Consider the following 18,070-nt stretch of genomic DNA (forward strand, 5'->3'; position numbering starts at 1 on the left):
GATACAGTAGTTTCGCTTTTTTCTATATTAATGACGGGGTGATGCAACATAAACTACTAGCTGGTTTCCTTGGGGTGGGGGGGAAATAAGAAAGCTCAGAGTTCTAGATCATGTCTAAGGTAAAGAGGTAAAAGGAGGTAAAAAGTGCCCACAAACTATGAAAATAGTAATTTTCTTAAAATCTGCTCTTTCAGTTGAGAAAGGATGGGGTAAGGAAACTGGCAGCACACGGTGTTACCCTGCGCTATAGCTCGGTCCTGTAACCATTGAGCCACGTTCCCCTTGAGACACGTCCTGGAAGGATTTTCAAGGCAAAGCCAGGAAAATGGCAGTTGTCACGGGATCTGGCTGGAGGACGGTCTTGCCTTGCTTGGAAGGGCTGCCCGTGAGCGGGATGGTCCCTCTCCCCGCCTCGGGACGGCCGGGGATGGCAGTGGAGGCAGATGAACGTGCAGGCACTGCAGTGCTTTCTGCTGGAACAGCAGCGGCACCAGCTCCCGGGTATCGCCGGCATCCCAACGGGATGGAAGGAAAGCCAGGATCTGCAAAGCGCCGGTGCCGGGACTTCTGCCCAAAACACAGGGCAGGAGAGGACCAACTCCCACTGGATTTCCTCTGGAGATCTGCCTCTTCCGAGATCGACTCCCTAACACAATCCTACATTACTAAAAACAACAGTAACATTATAAATTGTATTATTTATGGTCCCTAGGGAATTGCAGGGTTTTTATACCACAATCATTGTAGACTCGAATCTGCCTTAGGTAGCAGCGGGTAGTTTGACACAGCTGTGCTAGAAAATGAATTTATATTCATCTTCAAAAGCCATCCAGCTCTATTACAGCGCCTGAATGCAACAGCAGAGAGACACAATTATTAGGATCTACAACACCGACATTACAATTAAACTTAATATGAGCAAACCCCTGGCAGACCAGATCGCTGTGAATTTCCCCCAAAGGGGCTCCAGGACAGAAAATGTCAGGCATTGCAGCACTGCCAGGAGCTTTGCTGACAGAAGACAGGGACAGCGAGTTCTTTTTCAAAAGCCCAGGAGAAAGAGTAACAACTCTGTAATTGGTGAGGGCTTTGATCACACATATATTTCCTTTACAGACAGCTGTTTCCAAATAGCAGCTCATCTCCTGAGCAAAAAAAAAACAAAAACCCACAAACCAACCAACCAACAAACCCACACACAACAAAAAAATCCCCGAGTAAAAGAAAAGAGGTGAGGAAGGTTCATTTTCATCTTCAAAGACTGAGGAAAAAGATGCCTTATTTTTCCACTAATATCAAATTACAGCAGATTGACCAGAGAATGGCAAGTCATTAGACATCTAACCACAGCCATCTGAAAAGACGAGGGAAAAGAAGAGGAAAAAGAACCTGAAGAGGAAGATCCTTTCTCGTGATTTCCATGTGGGAGAAGCCAAAGAAAATATATTCAGGTCCAATAAATCCCTTGTCAACAAATCCTATCCTTTCATGTGATTTGAACATGAAATTCTCCATTGAAATTGATGTTTTTTATATTTGCCTGATATAGCCTCCGAAGATTTAAGAGTCCGTGATTTTTCATCTCATTCAATACCAGAGAAATCTCTGCTTTTCACAGAACTGTCCCCCTCTGAAGAGAGGAAGCACAGCTCTGGCTGGTGAGGAACACAAACCGCCTTTGCAGAGCTGTACCCGAAGTTTAATACACACCAGATGAACAAATTGGAGTAACTGCAGGTACACGGGGGGTACAGCACAAATAATTTTTCTGTCAGATCCCTAAAAATGCAGCACCAAGAATTGAAACTGCATCAGAAATACAAGGCAACCCCATCAAGTAGAATTCGGCTGCATCCAGAAACAGGAGCGTACCTAATGGTTTGTTCCTTCAGTTTTAGTTTGTACAATAAGTATCTCTATAACAGCAAAAAGGGTTAATATTTCTGTTTCTCTCTGCGTTATCAGCAATGGTAAATCAGAATAGATCCCTCTTGCATTGGTATTTGATCTGCATTCCACAGGAAAGGCCCCCCCTTCTTTCTTTGATTTGTTAACAGCAAAATTTCAGTGTTCAAAAATCTGGACTTGATTTTCAGGCTTCTTTTTACTTTGCTTCTTTTCGAGAAGTTTTGTAAAATTTATACTGAAATATCTCCCCAGTAGTAGAACTTCTGTTACAACGATGCTTTTTAAACTAAATTGATCCAATTTTTACCTGAAATTACAAGGCTAGATCTCAAAAGTCAGCTTCATCTCAATCAAGCTTTCTAGGCAACACAGCCCAAACAGAACTAAAGCGTTCCCATTAAACTGAGGCTTATTGCACGTCAATTTAAATTTCCAATGGATGCATTTAGTTAGTTTGCTGTTTGTTTTTAATTTAAATACGCAAACTTGAATCATTCATTTGCGCTGATCTACCCCAATGCCGCAGTATTGCCGCCAAAGGCAACAACATCAATTAAAAGCCTTGCTGCTCATCTCGACGCCTGCCACAGAGCCCTGGCCCTCTCCCCGCACCCACCACCCTCCCAACGGTGGCAGCAGAACCGTTCCCACAACTCTGCTGTGACCAGGGTTAAGAAACTGCTTTGGACTAAAAAAAAAAAAAGAAAAAAAAACTGAAAAGAAATATTTCAGCCCGTTCGGTTCCCCATTCCAGTTTCTAGCAAAGCCGTAAGCCAACATTGTCCAAGGACAGCGTCTACGGTAACACCCCGCTGCCAAACCTTTTGCAATGTTATGTCGTAGCCCGAACCACAGGATCTAGGCTTTTGACCAGAGAGAAGGTGTGGAGCCAGCCAGAAATGAAACGGTTAAAATCCAGAGGTGACTTCCATCAGCTGAAGCCCCTCGATGCTAAGTGCTTGAGGAAGGAGCCACAAAAGCCAAAATACCTAAATGGGCTCAGTAAGGCAGCAGGAGAATGTACTTTAGTGACGTCCTAAATCATATTGGAAAATGAGTTTGGATGCTTAAGCTTATTATCTTCCTAGCCAGTAATTGGGGCCCGCATTAAGTCTGTGGGACTGGTTCCGCGGCTCGCAACAAATCAGGGCTGATATGTTCTGAGAAAGGAATAGGTGACATTTAAACATGTCCCGTTTAAATGTTTACAGCTATGCCTAATCCCAAACAGCGCTATCTACATCCAGTGCCAGTGATATATTTTTCTCTTGCGTGTCTACAAGTTTTATTGCCAAACAGAAGCAGCAGCCAAAAAGTCTCAAGTCACACTTTGGCCTCAGGTGCCGCAGCCAGCCCCAAAATAACCCCCAGACGGCAAGTGCTGACGGATTCCCACCTTCACACACAGTTATCATCCATTTCACACCGGCAGCGACACCACTTACACAATCACATCCTGCTTTTCATCTCCATGGGGAGGTACGTGCGCGATGCAAGCACCAGAAGCATTTTTCTAGATGCCCTCGGTAAAACTTGTGGCCTCTGCTCTAATGGTCTGTAGGTGAAGGTGTTTTTTAAACAAATATTGAATGCAATTTCCAGGTTACTGACTGGAGATGAGAATGTACAGAGATAAGAGCTTGTCATGTGTGACTGATACGCTCCGTTCAAAGTGATTTTTCGTGAGAGTAAAATTATTTGGTAACATGTCACTAAACAGGCTGTAATTTATGCTATCAATTTGCAAAGTAAGTAGAAAATCAGCTCCTGAGAAGAAAAAAAACCAAACCAAACATTAATGCCAGCAGGTGACGCTGGCATTAATGTATGAAAACACATTTTAAAAGAGACATCAAATTGTTTTTTAATTTTTTTTCAACCGTTCTGCAAAACATTTTGCCAAGCCAGTTTTGCAGCTTCGTGCTCCTCCAGATTCCAGCCTGAGACGCCACTCAGCCAACTTAAACCTCCCACCTTCCGGGAGTTTTAACGCTCCTTGACATCCTCCCCACGTTTGTGGTGTTGCTGGTGGGGGCTGAAAGCTGTTTGGAGCCGAAGCGCTGCCTGCGCCCCATGCTCTGAAACCCAAATTTCACCACTGAAAACGACTGCTACGGCGGGCAATTACCTCTGATGGAAGGGTAGAACGGCCCATGTGATTTGAGAGCTTGTGGCATTCTCCAGGCTATTTCTTGTAAAGAAAGGAATTATGCAAATCTATATAATGTCATCGTCATTATATACGTATGTAGATAGCACTTTCTGGGAAAGGCAGAACTTGCGGAGCTGAAAGTTGCACTGACATTTTTCATGCTAATGTGTTATTTTGATAATTACCAATGCCAGTGCCAGAAAATTACATATATGCCAGCACCTGTTTTCTTCTTGAACATCAAGAACTAGATCTTAGGGCATCTGTAATTGAGCTGAATGTAGTTTTGGGTACTGTTCATGGAAATGGAGGCCAAGGGGGGGCTAAGTAAATCCCTTAAGAGAATTATTACCCTTTTTCAATATTAAATAGAGCTCTCTATATTGATAGTTTAATTAGCGTGCTTGATGGTGGGGCAGGAGTGACTAGATCTGGTTAACATACAGTTACCAGAAACATTTGTTATGACAGTCTTTGACGCCACCTGATTAAAAAAATACTCCCTGGTGACGACCAGGAAAAGATTGCCTCTCAATTACAGCAAAACCCAGCATCAGTGATACAAACCCCACGGACTCTTACTTGCAGGGTGGAAAAGTGAGCTGTTTTCATTAAGTAACTTATTTTTCACAGCTGTTACGTTATTTTTAAGCAGTTTTAACGCCACTATACATATTAATTGCTTATTGCCTTCCCACAAGCTTACTACGTTCATTATAATTATCGCTTGCTAGAGCAAAGTCTCACATATGTTTGATGTTATTTCCCTTTTCTGTTCTTTCTCCTCTAAAAGTGTATTCTTCTTCTAACTCCTCCCCGATGTCATGTTTCTTCTCATTTGGATTACATTCCTGGTCATTCCAGCTTGGGGGGAAGAGGAGGGCTGCTTTCGTTTTTGCAGCTTACTTTTTGCTTCTCTCTTCACATGGCGTTGGAAGAGCACATCGGTTGAACATATTCCAAGCCAGAGGTTTGAGCATACTGGAAAACTCCACTTTCATTTAAGCTACACAGGATTCCTGCCTTTGCCTTCACAAGTCTGCATTCAGGTCATTACGCTGTGATTTAATTTGATCAATTGTTACAGAGTATTCGGAGCTCCCAACAAGCTGAAGGAAAACCCCTTCCTTTTCTCAAAGCCCGGCTTGCACGAGCGTCAATGAAAACACAACAATAAGTAAGGGACTATGGGACTCCAAGTCCTTCGTTGAGTTCAGCACCTGTTAAATATTTACCGTCTGCTCTTTATGGGAGAGAGGGCATGTGCTAATGGATGAGCACAACGTCACGTTCTTACTGCTGCAATAAACACCTTCTCTTTGGACTAGAGTGCCACCAGAGATTGCTAGCGCTGTAAAATCCTACCCTCATAAACAGAAATAAGATGGAGAAAGGAAAGGATTAAGAGGGTAAGTGAATTAAGGAAAAGAAGCTCTTAAAAACAGCTATTCTCCCCTCCCAGGCACCCACCCTTTGCGAGTGCAACATCTCTACTCATTCATGTAAGCGAAGGTTCCTCTCACCTCATACTCCTCTTTAAATCCATAGCCCTGTCCTCGCTTCATCTGGGTGATGTGCTGCAGCAGGTCGGCCACTCGGATGGCTGGCTGGAACTGCCCCCGGGGGTAGGACATTTCCACCGGCTCACAGCTCCGGTACGGGTGGGTCTGGATAGTCAGGGTTGGCTGGGTCATCTCTCCATGGCTACTGTCTGTGTTAAAGACAGGGAGGCAAAAGAAGCTTTCACCTATCTGGTATTTCCACTCCCATTCTTCCTCCGTTTGTTTATTTGTTTCTCCACCACCCCATAGGTTGGTGCAGGCAAAAGAAAGTAAAGAAATAAGTAGGAAACGCACGCTTGCCTACAGCTGCCTACAAAGACTAAATCACGCTTGAATATTTTTTTTGTGTCAAGGAGACAAACCCAAAGAGATGGAAAATAGAGCAAAGAGCCTATCAGGCTAACGAGGATACAGCACAGAGAGCAAAACAGCACATTTTGTACGGGTGAGCTCTGCATAACGACTCCAATCAAACGACATACCTTTTTCCACAAACCTGCAAAGAACATGACTGAAAGATACATACAGATGAGCACGATATTCAAGCAGGATTTGGGGTGTACAATAGGAGATAACTGAAAGAGGCCCAAGTTAATAGCAAACAAATGATTAGCATTTCAAATAAGCCACGCAGCACGTTAGAGGCAAATTAAACTGCTCTGCTAGTTCAGGCCTGAAATTTCTATGTCAATTACAAAGACATAATATTATCAGAAAGAATAAACCAGCATAAAAATATAGTCAACTTCCATGCAGAAACTTAAATTTCAGATACATAAACTTAACAGAAAAAGTTTCTTTGTTGAAAGAAAAGGATTTAAAAAAAATCCCTCTCACCATGCAGATGGAACTGTAACCTCTTATATCCCCAGCACTACGCATACACTCAACAAAATATTCCTCGAGAACTAACAGAAAACAGCTTAAGTAACCAAATAATTGACTGTCACAATAGTTATTTTTAACAACAGAAACTCAGATTAAATGAAAAATTTAGTTTCTTATTTACCAGAGTTGACCAAATTTAAATAGCTGGCCAAGTAAACCATTGGTTTTCCTATAACTACAGGCATCTGAGATGCTTGGGTTCTTTCGCACATACAGACCTGAACAGCCTGCATCAATTCTTTCTGGTCTTACCCAAACCCAAGGTATTAGCAAACAGAAAATACATCTCCCTCAGACTGTTCCTAAAAACCCCTTAAGACTGCACACACGCGGCTCGTTCCTCACAGAAAGCTTACTGACAGAGCCTAAACACTATCCCTTGTCAGCAATACCGCAGTCATGTTTTTGAAGGGATAAAGAATACATAAATCAAATTGCAATTTCAGGGTGATTTTTGTGAGGCAGAAATAGGGCCAGAATGCTATTGTAAACATTGCTATCCTTGAGAAATCGCCGTGGAGTCGCGATCGGGAGCAGTCAGGGTCTCTGCCGCTGTCCCTCCCTGCGAAGCTGGGTGGGAGCAGACCCATGAGGGCATTAGCCCACCTTCCCATCAGCTGGCAAACCAACGGCGTGACAAAACGTGACAAACAAAGCCTTGGCTGGCTTGCTGCTGTATTAGGGAGAAGACACCACGACGGTGAGACGCTCTGTTTTGGATTCGCAGGACTATGAGAAGGAGAAAGGGATGCCAGCAGTGGATGCTGCCGCAGGGCAAGCTGATCTCTGGTGTGAGACCAAGAGGTCTGGTGGCTGAATTATCAGAGATGCTGAACACATCCCACTTCTGAAATTAGCACAAAGTGGTCATCTGCTCTGAAGATTAGGCTACTGAATTTAAGGATTTCTGACTCCCAGGTTCTCATCAACACAGTCACATCCCCAGGACACTCAGGAGATTTACAGAGCTATGGCTCTAGCGAAGCAACCCTCAGATACAAAATGTGAATAAATTTGGGATTTAAGGAAGAGTAACATCCAAAGCATTTGTATAATCATCCCTAATGCTCCAACTAATGACAGTGTGAGAACTCTGAACAGAGGGAATTTCAAGGCTTATTAATTCCCCTAGTTGGATTCGCTTTCCCAGTGCATCTTTCCTCCCCTATTCCCTATTAACCTCCTGTAATGGAGAGGAGAAGATTTTTATTGCGGACCATTTCCGACAGACGTACTACGCTTAATTTTCCATCATTAGGTTTAATACAAACCCAATTTCACAATTGGCTTCTCGGAGGAACCTACAAGTAAAGCCACGTTTTTATCAGCCCCAATTAAAAAACATTACTATATCCCTATTCGAGAGGGAGTCTTAAAACTAATGTGCGGTTCTAGCGCTAATACAGTAAGGGCACACGCAGAGCACAGGCTACTTGTGCAATGTAGCTCAGATCACCCAGCTCCATTGCAGGCAATTATTAATTTCTCTCTTCATCAGATCCGTTAATTCTGGTATACTTGGCTCTCTTCTCAGAGAGATATCTCACAGGGAGAGGTGAAGGCCAGAAAAATGGTGCCCCCTCCTTTCCAGAATAACTTTCCCCTCAAAGTTAGGCACCTGCGTTATGAACCTGGAACCAGAAGAAGCTCTTCTGGCTCTGACTCTGGCCTTTGAGTTCATAGTGACAACTGGGCTGCTGGTCTCTTTGGTCAGACAGATAAAACATGGCATAGACTGTAGTAACAGCTCTCACAGCACGGCCCGTGGCATCCCACTGTGTGCTTCGCACCCACCCGTGTGGTTCTGCTTAAAAAAAGCATCACACAATCTGGGCCATCCTACTCTCAACCCAATGACATACAGAGCTGGAGCTCGGCAGAAGATCCCCTCCTCTGGATGTCTGTAACAAACACATCTTGAATGGTCTCTGCGCTACCTGAAAGAAAACCCACATTGGCACCAGCTCAGGACGGCTGTCTGTTATTCGCACCAGCATTTTATCTGAGCCAAGGAAAGAGCGAAGGGGCTTTTATGGAGTATGAAGGGAGCCCAGCATTCATATGTTCTGCTAATAAAGCCTGCTGCATGAAACATATTGTTCCTTCTCCGTCTAATCACACCACGAGCCTGAACCTGAGCACGGTTAACGAGGCGCTCAAGCAAGGCACGACACCTTCTCACAAGATGTGTCGCTTACAGCAATTTTGTGAACAATTTAAAATGCAGGTAGGAGGGGAGGTAGCAGCAAACCGACCTCTCATGAGGACAATCAACCAAAAGAATCTTTGGAGGGCTTGCAAACAGGCCTTGCTCTTCCTGCAGGTTGCAGCTATAAACCACATCTCATTCCTTTTGTCACCGTATTACTGGAAAAGACAACAAAAATGCCAGCCCCTCCGCAAAGTCAGACTTTGGCTTTAATTGTTGCACTACAGGCAAGTCACGGAAAGTTTCCATAGTCCCTCCTCTCCATCCCCTTCTCCCAAAGATGCCCCATTCCCTTGCAAGGGATGAGTCTGTAGGACAATATGGCCAAGACTTTCACTAAAGTTTCGGCAGTGCCTCTAAAGCATCTGTGCCTTCTATGAGTTTTCAGTGAAAATAGCAAATCAAGAAAATAAGGTTATTTTTTTTGAACGATGCTTGAAATAATTCACTCTAATACTTAGAAACTACTAAACATACAGAATCGTGCATCACAGTTTTTTTGGATTACATTTCATATGCACAACTTATTTCTAGTCGTATGTCCTCATTTTTTTCATGGGAACACGTACCACCATATTTCATTGCATACCAAAGGTGGAATAGAGTTCCAAGAAATAATCCAAATTAAAACATTTCAAGAGATGGTGATTCCATTCTGACCCCAAAAGTTGTGGCAACGGTTAATTACCCTTGCTGTCTAAACATTTCTTAATTGCAATTTGATTTTGCTTAGCTTCGACTTGCAGGCGCTGAATCTTATTATACCTTCTGTTAGATTAAAGAGCCCTCTGAGCATTTGAAATCTTGACCCAGGCAGGCACTGATCAAATCACTTCTTCAGTTTCTCTTTGATAAAGTAAATCAATTGCGAGCTTCTGAAGTCTCATTAGGGCAGGCTGTTCAGGGCTCTGGTTCCTTCCTAGAACCGCTTCCAATTTTCTACATTTTTTTTTTTGTGCATCTGTAAATAAACCAGGTTATTCTGCATGTTGCTGGAAACACGCTATTTATAAGAGGATCTTCTAATATTAGCAGGTTGCAATAGGAAAATATGTTGTCAGCTTGACTGTTAACCCTTTTCATGCAAGACTCTTACTCCCCGTACTGAGGTGTCCGTTGCCAATGCAGATATTTTGATACCTGGAAGCTGACACTTGCATTATCAGCCTACGAGTTCACAGAATACCCTGAAATCAGAATACCCTGAAATTCTGTATAAGACATTAAATCAATGATTCACCGGCTCTCACATAACTAGCTTGCTTGGGAAACCCTTCAGGCATCTCAGCTTATCTGTTTAGTGCGCAACAGCAGATAATCAAATTTAACAACGTTGACTCCACTTTTAACAGTCACAAACTTCCTGCTTGTGAAAATGGTGCTTCTTGTGACTCTCCTCTTTGCTGGAGAAATACTCATGAACTTGCTGAAGCAAACTCTGAGGTCTTCTTCTGCCAAGAGAAAGAGAAGGGAGTCCAGCAGCAGAGAGAAGCTGAAGCAGAGGCCAGCCAGGTGCCATCCTTCCCCGGCTGATGAGTAACCCTGAGGGTGAGATATTATTGCTTGCCTGCTGCTACAACACCTCGTATTATATACTTTTGTTGCTACCCAGACAAGTAAAATAAATATGTCTCCCTCCACAGCAAAACTGATAAACTCCTCCATAGATGTCATGGATGAGATGAAGAGCAGCTGAGAAATTAGATTTCCAGCTTGGAGGTGGCTCTGTAGGATCAGACCCCTGTGCAACGTCCCAGTACAGCTGCTGGGAGGGGACCTGCTCATCCAGAGCACCTCTGGGATTGAAACTTTAGATCCTTTTATAGATATCATCTTGTTCCGGAAACATAGTTTTGTTAATCTGAGAGATAGGTACCTGGACACAGAGCACGACGCTGCTTTCTGACCAGAAAACTAATGTATGCCTCAAACAACTAAAAGCAACGCTGCACTGGCGCGTCACCCTGTAGATGTAGAGAAGTTTCTTTCATAACTTTTGCTTTAATATCGACGAATTCCTTCTTGCGTCTGAAATGACAGGCCTATCATCTCTGCGTATATTTTTATTCTCTTAGCCTTGGCAAGTGTGTAACGTGGTAAGACATCCTTTGCACAAAATAAATTACATTTTGAGTGGTGTTTGTGATGGATTTAATTACCCACAGATCCAGTCTCTCTACACTACAGTAAGGGTTGTCAATTATTTGACATCTTCCAAGGATGACTACAGCATGGCTAATATCTCCTCCCCTTACACTAGGGATATGATGCAAGCTGGTAAAATTAATTCGCTTTTTTGTGTGCATCAAGGCATTATTATATGATAAATATCCAGCTATAATATGCTATATACAATAGAGTGGTATGGCAAACCAAAGTTAAAACACCATTTGTCTAATGATATCAACTGCCCTATAAAAAGGCACGTTCCTTAACAAAAAGCTTTCTGACACGAGGTTTGACAGAGAGCAGAGGATGCATCTTTCATTTTAAAGCCTATGAATAAGCCACACGTGCATAATAATAATAAAAAAAAAGGCTGGAGAAACTAATTTTCTCTAGATTCTAAAGAGATTTTTAAGAATCGCTCGGTAAACATCTTACACAAGTGTATTCTAATCTTATAAAAAAACTATTGCATGCATTTTTTTTTCAACAGCTAGCACAGAGGAAAACCCTCTTAGAGACGCAAGGAAGATGCTTTGGTGAGGTGGGCTAAGACTGGGGACTATGGGGTACACGTGTAACACTGCAGCTCTTCGAATGCGCGGATCTCACCAAGTCAAACCTCTCTTTACCTACTTGGTGAAAAGCGGCCGTCAGATCTACCCACCTTACACAGCAATTCATTAGTTACACCTGAAAAAATATTAGCGACTTCAAAGCAGCACACAAAGATAGAAGACACTAAAGACTGGAAGAAGTTTTCCAAGCCACCTGATCGTCTGCAGGCAGAAAGAAACGTAAGAGAAATTCAGCTCAAGCAACAGCCTACAAGGGCACGTGCCGCCGTCGCTCATTCTGCTGCAGGCCAACGTTAGCCCAGCGAACCGGTGTGAAAGCCTCCCCCACAGCGCCTGGGAGGCTGACATGGCCTGGGAGGCTGCAGACACAACAGAACAGATCAAGCCATTGATTTTCGAGCTTCTGATGCATAAAAATAACTCATCTCGCAATGGAAAAAGCCAGTAATGGTGACACTTGCTAAAGCAGCAATGTCAGCTTCTTAGTATCTCTTTAGTTGTTCAAACACCCGGCTGGATATATACTTGCAGCAGATTGATTACGCATGGGCAAAAGCCCGTCCAAGCTAGAGAAGACTGAAATTCAGGGCAAATTTCTATGTCTAAGCAGAAGCCAGTTTTTGTGTGAGACTTCACGACAGGGAGCTTTCCCTGCTTGTTCCAACCATCTGCAAGGCATGGCAAGGCTCTACAGTCCTCATCCTCTCTGGAGGGCAGCGACTCTTGTTAGGATCCTCTTGAGTAGCTGAAATAGGAACAGGGGTAAATGTCCTTACACACTGCTGGGAGATGTTAACAGATGCAAGGGAAGGACGTGCTGAGTCCCTCGAAGAGACTGCCCTGACGACATCTGCTGAACATCTTTGAAAGCTACTGGCCATGCACGTTTTCTCCAAAATCAACCTTTAAGGTTGTACTGCTGCCCATTCAGGCTTTACAGTGCTGGTACAACATGGGCCTTGCTGAAGGGAAATCTACCTCCTTTACTTGCTAATACTAAATATTCGCTTCTCTAGTGAAGACGCTTGCGCGAAACATTTAAATCCAGTGTTGTCTGCAACTGGGAGAGAAAATTATGGAGCTAAAAACATGCATTACATAAAACAGTATTAATCAAGCACGGGCAGAGGAAAAACCAAAATCCCCTATATCTTACTATCAACAAATCATGTCACAGCCAAGCCTAGGGAGTCATCCGCTATCACAGATACAGAACATTTATTAGCAGAAGGCATAACAGATGGGAACAAATAGCACTGAACTGCAGGTAGTGCCCAAACACGGATATTGGTAGTGGGATGACTGATGCCCTTCTTAAGATCTCTTTTTCTTTCCCAGGAACGAATATTAATAAACGTCAAAAATGAAACTTAGTTTGCTCATACAGCAACAGCCAATGTCTGGGGAATCTGTCCGAGAAGCCAGAACGCCAATGTTGTGTTTTGTCTCCAAGTCATATTTCTTCAGCGCCAAGGGCTGTTTCACAGCATCTGTGGCTGTTAAATTCAGATGGAACTGGGGGGGGGGGGTGACCAGTCTGTGTAAATCATGTTTTAAAAGTGCTCTGTACTTAAATTCTCATGTGTAAAACAGGGATATTGATCCTTACTCAGATATAGTGGTTAGTAGAATTTAAGTGTGAAAGAGTTTTGAATACATAAGCACAGTTTTATTCCTATTTCCTCTTTTTTCTCTCTAAAATTTGGAATTTTGAAAGTTTTGGAGACTTTTTTGGCTTTTGCTTTCCCATGAGAAGTACAGATTGAATCCGTCTATGGCTCCTTGAGCTTCAGATTAGGAAGTGTGTGGTTCACACCGTAATTCTCCTCATCGGGACAGAGCGAGGAAAAAACCTCCCTCAAACGAGGGTCTGTTTTTCATGGATGGCGAGTACCAGACCGAGAGCAGTTGGACATCTTCCAGTAAACTGCAGGTCTGGGCCCTGGTTCTAAAGTATAGCCAAAAGATAAATCTACCTTCAGACTTTTCTGTTGACAATGCTGAGACTCTGGGAAATGAGAATAAACCTTCTGGAAAAAGGACTCCTTTCCTTCCCCACCTGGTTGAAAGAGGGCTCATCCATTGCCGTCAGCATTTTGATAGATAGCAGGGTGAACACGTGCATTGTGGCAGTCCCTCCAAGCCTCTGCGCCCCGGCTGTTAGTCTGCGAGCCAAGGCACTTAAGCGATCGCTTGTAATTTCTTCCTGGTCTAACTGTGGGCCTTCAACATGCCCAGAGTAATGTTTAAAGCAGCCACGGTAGATTACTGTGCCTGGAAGTGAACATTTACTGTAGATAATCCAAAATGACAGGTCTGATAAATACCACTGGTTAGATTCTGATCAACCACACATCATCTTTCTGATTCATAGCAGAGGAATTGCCTTCTTCAAATTCCACGCGCAGGCAGCATCCTCCAGGGAGTGCCTGAAGTTGTAGGCTGTTATTACTCACTTCCAAGAGTACACCTCCAGTAAGTTTACGGATAACTTCTTTTATCAGCTAACAGTTTCTGCCAATTCTGCTGTCTCTGTTAACTTACTGTAAAAACATATTATTTTTAAAAATCTCAAACCTACGAGCTGCACACCAGATACTTTATTTATCATCTGAACAAGAAAAGCTAATTTTTAGAGCTGTTGAACGCTAACACCTCTCTCTAAAGTTCCCAGCAGCCAGAGAACGCCCTCCGCCTCTCAGAACCTGCTTTTTTGTTATCCTCTCAAACCTATACCAAAATGCTTGACTATTTAGCACTTAACTCTCAGCGTACCCAGAATGTATGAGGCCACTTGCCCAAATCCAGCCTCCAGTTTCTCCAAATAACCTTTATACTGAGTCCAAAACTGTAAGCTCCCACCTGCTTTGGACATGCAAATGCTCACTTACATTTCCAAGCCCTGAGGCACACCCAGCAGCGCCTCACTCACAGGACAAGGGGTAATGGCTTTAGAGTAAAAGAGGGAAGATTCAGACTAGACATAAGGAAGAAATATTTTCCACTGAGGGTGGTGAGAGACTGCCCAGAGAGGTGGTGGACGCCCCATCCCTGGAAACATTCAAGACCAGGTTGGACGGGGCTCTGAGCCACCTGACTGAGTTGAAGATGTCCCTGCTCATTGCAGGGGGTTGGACTAGATGGCCTTTAAAGGTCCCTTCCAACCCAAACCATTCTCTGATCCTATGCCAGCTGCACAGGCACAACCATCTACGCGAGTCAAAACTAAGCCGAAGCAAGGTGGCACGTGGGAATTTGTCCCAGAACATCAAATCCCATCCACAAGAAGAAATAACAAATACTTGACAGAACTCCTAAACCTTAATTTTTGAACTGTTCTTTCCTTTAAAAAAAAAAATACAATATCAATTAATAACAATAATAAAGCACGAAAGAAACAAAAGGCAATTAACACAACACATGACCACAGGATTAATTATGATCTTGGAGCCCAGCCCAACAGTGCCGAGTTATTTTCAGGATGCAATGAAGTGTTTGCTCTCCAATGAAGTGCAGTACACCATACCTGTCTTCTTACCTAACAGCGTGGTCGATGGAACAGTGTCTGATGATACTTTGAGATGGATTTCCGTTCACCCACACGACACGGATCAATGGAAATCAACAGAAGATCAACAGGAAAAAAAGTTACAAAAAATGAAAACAAGGTTAGCTGTATCTCACACTCGGAAGATTCAGTCTATAGGTCAATATTGGGAAACGTACAAAAGCAAAGAAAATTTAGAAATGAAAGAAAAGTCTGGCACTAGTACCTGAGTAGTAGGAATTCAACAAAGATTTGCTCTGAAGGGTTTTGCTTTGGACAGAAAATGAACAAGGAGAGGGTGATGCTAGGTAGGAAAGACATAAGGAAAAGACTTTAGACGTATATTAAGAGAGAGAAAGAGAACAGGGAGAATGTTCCTCAAAGAACACAGTAATATGGGATATATAAGGCTTATCAAAATGAATTATATTTTTCATCTCGACATGCATATTACATTTATTACATTGTCATCATGATGGATTTTCTTTAATATAAGCACTCCAGACCCCAAATATAGTATTATAGTTATTGTAAATCAATGTGTTCCTACACAGGATACACATATAGGACTATATTCTAGATATCCTTTTTTTTTAACCAAAGGAACAAACTTATGTTTTTGTCTCTAGGAGAAAGACTCTTACAAACGACCCCCAAAATACAAACTACAGAGAACCAAATGCAGTATCCACAGTAAAATAAGCCTGCTCAAACACAACGTATGCTAGTACCACACAAATACACAGGTGGGGTAGCAATTTTTTTTGTTGTTAAAACAATACAAGGTAACAAAGGACTTGTTCTCCAACCCAGATCTGTTCGTAGCAAATCCTATAATCCTTTCCCCTGTGAGCTGGGTTCTTTCAGCAGGACAAGCATCCCTGCTTTCTCCCATCAAAGCATTAGCTTTCTCTGGACAAGAATCCACAAATTATTTCCATATTAATCAAATATTTATGGAAAGGAGGATGGGCTCAAAGTCTTCACAGTAGATTCTTCTCTTGATAGTAAATTTATGAGGCTGGTTTATATCTACAACAGCATACATGTACATTCTTATGGTAATCCATCATTTCTGAAGGCGTATTCTTTTGTTATCATTCTGCATTCACTCATAGAGTTACAGGCATTTATTTATCTCCTCAAAATGTTGGGAAACAAGCTAATACAGATCTCAGTACATCAGAAAGATGACAATAGATAACACAGGAAAAACTATTCCATAATCCAATAGAAGTAGATAAAACCCAGTATACATCAAAGTAATTTCAGAAGCAATTTTTGTATCTCTAGAGCAAACACCACTTAAAATTTTCAAGTTATTCTATGGGCTGAACCAAAGTAGTCACTAGACTAGGTAGGGAGTTTCCTAAAGTCAGCAGAATTACTTCCTAAGCAGTTCATAATCATCTAGTAAATGAACTCACTGTCATTCTGCATTCTCCCGCCATGTTTTCAGACATACACCACTTGAAAAGACATTAAAATAATCAAATTTCTCACAGCTTAGTCTGCTGGAGTTCTGCCCCAGCTCCCTTCGAGCCATAAAGCATCTCTTCTGTGGGGCCTCTTGTACTTTCTCCCCTGTGTTTGCAGCCTAAGTCTGACCCTCCTCTTACTGTACTTGGACCGTGGCCACTTTTACAGATACATAAAATTTGTTTGCCTGGGGTCACACAGCAAGTCAACAGTCAGGGCCTGGAGCAGGACTCAGATTTTCTGAAATTTGGGAGTATAAAAGAACTCGGTGGGCCATACTGCCTTTCCAGGAATCACTACCGATAAATTACGCAGGCAGCTGGAGATACACACCTCACTTCAATGAGTTTGATTAAAAATGTTACCAACTGAGGTTTGGGAAATGAACCGTATTTTTAAGACAGGGAGATGATTTCTAGATTCAGAAGCGGGAGGAAAAAAAAAAAAAACAACACCAAAAAACAAGTTTCCCAAGACTTTGGAGAGCTCACTCCCAAAATCAGTCGGGTAGTGGTTTGTACGATGAGAGACGCGCACACAGTGCTGCTGCCTAACCAGAGGTTCGTACAAGCACTAGTGTGTGCAATCACGGGAAACACTTCCAGAGAGGATTTCACATCAGGGTAGACGTTACGACTTCGTTAAAAATTCTCTTTGTAGTCCCTGGAGCGGCACGTGAGGCCACACGGACCCCTCTAGTCATGCAGAATGCTGGAGGCTCCTTCCTATTCCGAAAATAATTCTCCTTTACTTTTTATAAGATTTTCTGAACTAGCAAACCCCACAAAAGTCCCACAAACCAGTACGAAAACCAGTAAGAGGGATTTTGGTATTTTTTCCTTCTATGCCTTTGATGAAATTTGGCTTTTTTCTCTTTTTTTTTTAATTCATTTGAGAATTTTTCACTAAAGAAAACATCTCATGGTCATAATTCTACAAGTCCTTGGACTGCACTCAGCAGGTAACGTAAGAGTGGAAGTGATCTATGGGGTAGGAATAAGAACTAGATCTTGATGTAATTGTCTGTTGTGACTCACAGCAAATCTGAAGACTTTTCCATTTCATTCATCACAAAAACATGCAGGAGATGGAAAGGTGTGGATTTAGATGTTTCTTGGTTAAAAGCGATCCTTAACACCCTGAGTGCCACTTACCGACCTCTTCCTCTTATCTCCTTGCTCCTGCTAGTAAAAGCACACTAACTTGGTAACTGCACCCACTAGTAGTGCCCACTAATGCAAAACTCAGATCCCTACAGCTTCCAAAGTGCTGTCTTCAAACTGCGCTTCTGCCTGGAACATAAAAGCTATCCACCTAATCCGTACCAGTCTCACTCCTGAAGGTTGTCTGGGAAGCAGTGTCCTCCCAAGCGGAGATGTCACAAAAGCTAAGCACACCCTAATAAGTCAGTCTCTAGCAAAACGGGCTGCATTTTAAGAGATTAAATCCTCAGAATCAAACAGTTCCTGCCAGAAACCCCCCAAGGATGCCAAGATGGCTATGCTGGTGACATGGCATTCTCCGGGACAAGGCCCATCCATGGGATTTTATCATCACAAAGCCAGAAGAGCAGGTCCTTTG

At 42.8% G+C, this 18,070-nt stretch overlaps 1 protein-coding gene across 27 annotated transcripts in view; it reads right to left on the reverse strand.

The window, feature by feature from the left end:
• PTPRT (protein tyrosine phosphatase receptor type T) overlaps positions 1-18,070 on the reverse strand; it is a 461,815-nt gene that overhangs the window by 32,530 nt on the left and 411,215 nt on the right. For 10 of the 27 annotated variants that reach the window (XM_074605564.1, XM_074605554.1, XM_074605549.1 and 7 more), the window contains 3 exons: positions 15,237-15,314; positions 14,990-15,037; positions 5,584-5,771 (listed from right to left, as the gene is read on the reverse strand). In XM_074605564.1, coding sequence (XP_074461665.1) covers positions 5,584-5,771; positions 14,990-15,037; positions 15,237-15,314 — 314 coding nt within the window. The remainder of the gene's footprint in view (positions 1-5,583; positions 5,772-14,989; positions 15,038-15,236; positions 15,315-18,070) is intronic. The other 17 variants (XM_074605565.1, XM_074605563.1, XM_074605561.1 and 14 more) reach the window with 4 other exon arrangements.

Source organism: Larus michahellis, chromosome 12, assembly GCF_964199755.1.
Source record: "Larus michahellis chromosome 12, bLarMic1.1, whole genome shotgun sequence".
NCBI classification, from domain to species: domain Eukaryota; kingdom Metazoa; phylum Chordata; class Aves; order Charadriiformes; family Laridae; genus Larus; species Larus michahellis.